The sequence below is a fragment of the Atractosteus spatula genome, chromosome 1 (assembly GCF_055471065.1).
Source record: "Atractosteus spatula isolate fAtrSpa1 chromosome 1, fAtrSpa1.hap1, whole genome shotgun sequence".
NCBI classification, from domain to species: domain Eukaryota; kingdom Metazoa; phylum Chordata; class Actinopteri; order Semionotiformes; family Lepisosteidae; genus Atractosteus; species Atractosteus spatula.
In genome coordinates, this window is record NC_142706.1 from 60,471,024 (window position 1) to 60,478,501 (window position 7,478).

At 42.8% G+C, this 7,478-nt stretch overlaps 1 protein-coding gene across 1 annotated transcript; it reads right to left on the reverse strand.

Annotated features, from left to right (window-relative positions):
* Positions 1–702: 702 nt before the first annotated feature.
* On the reverse strand, positions 703–5,919 carry LOC148841437 (homeobox protein Hox-C10-like). Its single transcript, XM_088916365.1, has 2 exons — positions 5,116–5,919; positions 703–1,201 (listed from the first exon to the last, which is right to left on the reverse strand). The coding sequence occupies exons 1-2, from the start codon at positions 5,870–5,872 to the stop codon at positions 924–926; spliced, it is 1,035 nt and encodes a 344-aa protein (XP_088772491.1). The 5' UTR covers positions 5,873–5,919; the 3' UTR covers positions 703–923.
* Positions 5,920–7,478: the final 1,559 nt, after the last annotated feature.

Genomic DNA, 7,478 nt, shown 5'->3' on the forward strand with positions numbered 1-7,478 from the left:
TACTGCTGCGGCACATTATATTTGCAGATCATAAAAACCACCTCCAGCGCTTTTCCAGGACCGTCCTGACATTACTGTTTTATGACCTTGACTTATCGTGGTCACCTGGATAATATTTAAATCAACGTTATGGTCTCTCACTTATATTAAAACTGCCACGATCTCTCTCCCCCCCCCCCCCCACACACCCACACTCTCTCCCTCCCTCTCTCCTTCTCCCATAAAGCCATAAAGGACGAGCGCGGGGAACAGGAACGGGTTAGGAAAGGAACATTCCTGGGAGAAAATAACTTTCCAAATCCCCTGTGCGGTCTTTTTGATTCAAGTGGATTTTCTACAAAAAAAATGTCTTTTTATTTTTTTCTTTTCTCTCTCTCGCTCTATATATATATCAGATATGTTATTGCTCAGTGAAGCAAAGTACATGCAAATACAACAGGTCATATTAAATAGTGCACCGAAGAAAAAAAACAACAGCTCGTTACAAATAACACATCCACAAAAATAACATAAAAGAAATTTCAACACGATGAATGAAATTGCAGGGCAAAGTGTGTATCAGTTGGTTTTTTTTTAAATACAGACAGTGGAAGAAACGCATTTTCACTTTGGACACAATGCACAAACAATATAATTCCATTTTCAAACTCGTATCGCTGTCAGAACAGCGTCCCACACTTCAAGAAAGTCCTTACAAAGATATTTCTTTAACAATCGAAAGGTTATACAGATATTTCACCTGACTCGAGAACCTGCCCATTTTTTTTTCTGTATTGAAATGCTACTCGTCGGTTTTATTTTCAAAAACTGAGTTTATGTTTTTGGCTGTCGGACGACGTAAACTGCATGCTCTGCTTTTTTTTTTATTTCAATCTTTTTGCTGCTGTTGTTGTTGTGGTTGTTTGGAAGCGGTGGAAGGGTTCTCAGGTGTAGCTGTAACCTGTAGACAGCTCTCGCACTCGGCTCTCCCTGTTGAGTTTCTTCAATTTCATTCTCCGGTTCTGAAACCAGATCTTCACTTGTCTGTCGGTGAGGTTAATACTCCGGCTGATCTCCAGGCGGCGCTCCCGAGTCAGATACATGTTAAACAAGAACTCCTTCTCCAGTTCCAGCGTCTGGTGCTTTGTATACGGGCACCTCTTCTTCCGCCCGCTCTTCGCCGTCAGCCAGTTTCCAGTGACTTTTTCGGCTTTCGAGTTCTCTGCGGGGAACAACAAAGACGGAGACGTATGTAGCACCCACACGAATGGCTCAGCATTTTGAGTTTCTGTTTTTTAAATCACACACACACACAAAAAAAATCAACAAGAAACAGACGCCTCACAAACGGGAAGAGCGTGTAAGCGCATCCGTCTCAAGAGCGGATGTTCTCGCGGTGTCGGGCTGCCCTTGAAATCTGAAAGGAAAGGCTGCTGGCCTGTCTCGAGACACCCGGCTGACGGCCCAGCAGACACTGTCCCCTCGCCCAGCCGGCGGGACAGCTCGAGCGAGCAGGGCGCGCACATTTCCCATCACCAGCTTGCACCCAGGTCCCCTGGCAGGCTGGGGGTTCCGAGCGAAGCTCTAAGGTTTTTAAAAGATGTCATTGATGTCTTTAATGAACTGTATGTTTCCATTTCAGTAAAAAAAAAAACATGTGATGTGAAAAAATGGGCTAATGCGCAAAAGTCACGTATTTTATAACTGTTACACATAAATATTAAAGGATATTTTAAAAGCGACCCATCACGTTGTGTGGTTGTGTATCTGTCCGTAATTTGTAAAATTATGGTTTTGGTTGTTGTGAGCAAAAGCCCTTCAGCTGCGGAGGAAGAACATTAAAATGTGATTTTGGGGAGTATGTTGGTCTGCCTCCTCTGAAATCTGCGGCTTTGCTTTTCAGACACGGGTACCCGTCTCGAGCTCTTCTCGGACGTTCTGGGGTTTTCAGAGGAGAATCATCCGCGAGTTGTCACGAGACTCAGAACTTTCCCCTCAGACGGACAGGAAGATCGAACGAGCAAGTTCCTCCGATGTGATCGGGGATCGGAACCGCCTGTACGCGTTTTGGTTGCAGGGAAAATTAGTTTTATACCTACCCCCATTTAATTTAATACCATTTAGTACCCCCATTTTTATCAACTTTACCCTTTCCCTCAAAAAAACAAAGAGCAGAATTTATGTGTCGGTGTTTTTAAACGAGATTTTCAGGCGTATCCTTCTGTATTCGAATGCTTTCAATTAAACGTCAAAGCAGACGCAGAGCGCGCGGGCTATTCATACATTCTAGTCACCTATCCGTGAGGAAATCTCAAACTGTTCTACAATTAAGGCATTATTATGGAATAGTGCTGGAATTAATATTTCAGGAATTGCACAAATAGTAAACCCCTGGGTGTGATTTTCAAATATTAACAAAATAACCATTAATGTGACGTATTAATATTGCTCATATAAAAAAAAAACCGATTAGGTTGTAGTTATATTATTAAATCATTCCAATTCAAACATTAACGAAAAACAAAAAATCTAACGGAGTTTTTTTTTTACTTTTAGGTTTTAATAGCACTTTAATATTCAAATAAAGCCTTAACGAATTTGCAGTTAATTGATATACTACATGCATTGTTACATAATACAGTAGTAGTTGCATCGATTTCGATATAAAAATTTGGATTCTTTAAAGGTTTATTAATGTGTCCGTTAGCGGGGTGTGTTATGGTGTTTACATTTTAGTGATACACTTTTTTTTTGTAATACAGGATCTTCACAAGGTATAATTTCCTTCGTCGCAGAAATACCCGCCTCGTGAATATTATCGGCACATAAAGATGAGCTGTTAATTCGCCTACAACACTCATTAAAGGCGATATGAACTGTTAAGCGCGAGGCATATCATAAAAACAATCCAAGAGAGATTCTATCGAAGTATTATTTACTTCCCGTCTGGATTATGTGACACAGCAGGCTGAAACTATAAACCACATGTTCAATAAAAATCATTTTCCTTTTTCTCACTATTTTTATCACACAGTACTACTACTGTATAACCCAGCCCTGAAACCACAATTGTATCAGGTCTGCGTTGCGTGCCAAAATTTCCGAATCGTTCTGAACACTGGGCTGTATTGTTTACTGTGTCTATGCGTGAGTTTGTTTCACAGCCCAGTTTTCCTGTTTTATGACTTTATTTCGAGCGTAACTCGTGCGTATTATGTTCAATCAAATTAATCGATATATTAAAATTAAAATTGTACTTCGTTATCACTAAAGTCAACAACAAATATAGCTACACATGTAGCTATCACAGAACCTTGCTTGTTTGTCTACTGCTTTCTCTCTTTATGTATTCGAAGCATAATTGGCACATTTCATTTTTCCGTTATGCTATTTCGAGAAAATTAAAATATTTCATTCGAAAACAGTAAAACGAGTGACTATAAACAACAGCATAAGCTCAATGTGGGGCAAATGACGCATCGCTTTGAGGGGATTCGAGGAATATTATTGAAGATGACTGAACCTCTTAAAAAAAGTTTTTTTTAATGAATATTTAATATGTTCGTATATATGCGCATACATTTCACAGACACTGAAAATGCTGATCAGTTATTTCGTGTATTGACGCAATACGGCTTATCTTTTTATTATTAGAAAGTTCCACTAAAAAAAGAACACACCTCTGTTTTTATTGAGCCCTGGCTGTGAATTCGCTTTCCAAGATCTCGTAAAAAATAACCGCAAAGACAAACCTGCTGTTTAAAGGGATAAACCACATACTTGGTGTTACTTGTACTACTGCGAATCGAGCAGCGCATCCCAAACGCCACGGACGTGATATTAGAATAGAATAATAGCAGTTCGTGTCGGTTAACCCCAGTACATACTACATAAAAGCCAAAGCACAGATTTTTACTTTCATCAGTTCTGCGTCAGCGGTGGAAATGGCATGTTACCTAGTCGATATTCTGAAACGTTTCTTTGTAATGTGAGAAAGACCGAGCCTGGCGTTGGATCTTCTCATCGTGAAATGTAGACGCACGGTTCGAGTATCGGGCCTGCCTCGACTGCGACAGATCATTTTCAAAATATATAGATATAGATATATATTTTTTTTTTTGCGCAACACGTCAGAAAACATAAAGGTATCAAGTATCCGAGGGCGTGAAAAAAGTTAAGGCTGTTTTATTCCGCAGCCGGCCCCGGTGAGTTCCCCTGCAGTGGTATCCGATTCCTCCACCACAATTACTTCTCATGTTATCGCCCCTTCGCCTTCACAGCGCGGTAACACCAGTCACAGCCAGACCGAGCCCTGTCATCTGCGACTGTATTTACTCGCGCTCCTGCGAGCCGTGAAGCGGGCTTCCTAGCGCTTTCTACACGCTGTGCTTGGTAGGCACAGCCGGCCATTATCCCTGTCAAATAAAAAGATGATTAGAGGTGAATAGGGAAATTCCATCATCCTTGGTGAGAATTAGCACAGACCCGTCTCCTATAATTACACGATTCATTATCGGGCGATTCGGCTCCGTTTAAAGCAGTGCTTTTAATCGTGCTGTGTGTGTTGATAATATGAAAAGCGAACACGTAACGCCTTATTTCCCTTTAAACGCGCAAACCATAATAATTCTGCTTCCACGAAATGTCGATCTTGAGCGAGTGTCTTGAGGTTTTCTGTCAATAAGTGGAGGTGTGTATGTGTGTGGGGGGGACGGGGGGTTGCGGTTGCAGATTTCCTGGCCCTCCTGCCCAGTATTGGCGTTCTGTATCTCACCTTGTTGATGAAAAGCACGCCTCGTTGCACGCAAATTAACCAGAGAGTTAGCGTAACTGCACGCATGGAGACGACGCGCGACCACAAAGACGTTTGATTTAGAGCAGTATCCTTAACTTTAAAAACTTGAAGGGAAAGGGGAGAACACACAGAAGCTTTGCATTTGGTTTCTTAGACCTTTTACGTGGGCCTACGGAATGTAAAAATATTAATAACACTGCTCCCCCGATAAGCCCCGCTCAAACAGTTTTCGCATGCAGTCTTCTAGGTAAAACTTGTGTGTAGCCGGGTGGTTCCGCTCAGCAGCTGCAGGGCGCTAATCTGTAAAGGTGTGTGTCTGTTGTCGCTGGGGGTTCGGCTACCTTTCGCTTCGCTGTCCGAGATGTCCGTGCTGCTGTCCGTCTTGGAAAGCCGCTCCGGCTCGGGTTCGGCTAATCTCTTCGCCGCCGCGGCGTCTTCGCTCTTGACGCCGGCGGGGCCCGAGTTCCGGTCGTGCTCGCCGTTTTCCGAGAAAGCCTCGGGCGCGGGGACCCCGGCTCCCGCGGCGGTCTCGCCGGGAGACGCCAGGCTGCCCACCGAGGGGAAACCAGGGCCGAACTCCCCCTCCTCCTGCGCCTTCTCCCCCGGGTAACCCTGACTGACGCGGAAGTAGCCGGGCACCGGCACCGCGCGCTCTGGCGGGCTCCTTTCCGCCCCGAGTCGGGTGTAGGTGGTCGGTTCCGCCGGCCCCTTGGCCCCGTTGACATCCGCCCGGAACATGCAGCACATACTTTCCTCCTTGACGTTGCCCGCCGGGAAGGAGCAGGAGGGCAAGGGTCTGGCAACAGGTTGGTCTGTCCTGCACGAGCCCTTGGGGTCCCCCCCCCACGTGTCCAGCTGCGCCAGGTAAGGCGAGGGGTGGTAGGAGCCGAGAGGCAGGCTGACCGGGCTAAGTTCGTCCCTCTTGGGGAGAGAGGAAGGCAGGATTCCACAGTTCCTCATCACTGTACAGCCATACTCGGCGCCCGCCTGCATGTACATCCCGGAGGCGGCCGAATACCCCTCACTTCGGTACGCGGAGGGTCCCACCAGAGAATCCATGAGAAACGACCCCGTAGCTACGTTGTTGGGACATGACATTGTTGGTTCAGGAGTCAGGGCTGCGAGGAAGATTACGGCAGTTGGGAGCTGACATCTTTTTGGGGGGCAAAAAAAAATATCAGCAACATAATTATGGATGCACAGCGCCCGCCACGTGATTTTCAGACCAATGGGGTTTTGAAAGTGGCCTTGGTGCTCCAGACTGCGGTGACGTCAGCGAGGTCAAGTTGTAGCGGTTCGGAGCTCCAGCGTGGAGCAAGGGCGCCATCTAGCCAGCCGAGCGGGGTAAAAGCACCCTCCCGCCGGGGAACAAAGAGAAAGGCTTTCGGCCCGAGCGGAGCCGCGCGACCAGTTGAGAAGCTCGCAGGCGACAGGGGTAAATCAAGCACGCGACAAGCAAGCGAATGTCAAATTCACATCGAAAGTGGAGGAAAAAAAACACAGATTCCAAAGAATCCGGAGAAGAAATCCGATCACGGCTTGTTTCACTACGGAAAACCAGCGCTGTTCTGTCGGTAAAATCATCGTAAGTTTACTACAAAAAGTCGTATTAAACTACTGCTGAATCAGGTTATTTAGCCAAACACCATCTTACATTATTGAATAATATGCAAACTAAATATCCTTCTTGCTTTTTGAGTTCGTATTGTAATGTCCTTAAACAGATTAACTTTCTTGAACGCATTAAAAAAAATCTGGACTGTGTAAATTCATTCCGCTGTACTTTTTTTCGAAAGTATTGTGAAGTTTCCTAAATAATTCAAAGATAAATGTACTAACGTTCTGCCTTGAAATATGCTGATTATTGTGTGTAAAAAGAGCAGCAATTCTTTAGAAAGTTCAGGGATGTTTTTGTTTTTTATGTGTGTCTTATTTTGATTTTGAAAATGGCCATTTCTGGACACTACAATTTTATTAAAATTAAAACAAAAACCTGAGAGTTTAAGAGATTTAACAGAAGCTAAGGCAAAAACATTTTTTGTACGAAATTTAGCATGTACCTCGTTTACAGTAGCATTAGAATTCTTACAATTCCAGTAGTGTTATAGTTTTATTTTCAGGTTCAAGTTTTACAATGAAAAACCTATAAGTAACCAGAACAATAGTAATAATTACTGTCTTGTGTTAGCTACATAATCACTAATTATTTTCATGCTTTCTCCACCTTTTTTATTTTAATCAAAAGCAATCAATATCCGTTTCCATTAATATTTTGTTAATGAAAAACATTTCCATGAAATTATTAACATTTTCATTAATAATGTTATTCTTTTCGATTAAAAAAAAATCTGTGGAACAAATTTAATTGTTTTTGTGCGTTTTTATTATGTAATTATTTTTAATGTAATGCTGAGAGACCTAATTGTAAAGAGGTTTAAACGTGAACTCATCCTTGATATTTGTAATATTTGTAATAGTTTTCATTTAGGCTTGTCTGTTCGTTCAGTTATACAAAAGAGAATGAATTAATTCTCCTTTCGTATGATTGTTTTACAAAACCTCGCTGATTCATATATTCATTGGACTTTTGTGTTTTCTTACTTTTCAAAATTAATAAAAAAAACATCACGTACTTTATACAAGATACGAGGACGGGAAATTCGTTCTTCGAATCCTAAAACATGTTATGTTAATTTAATCATAT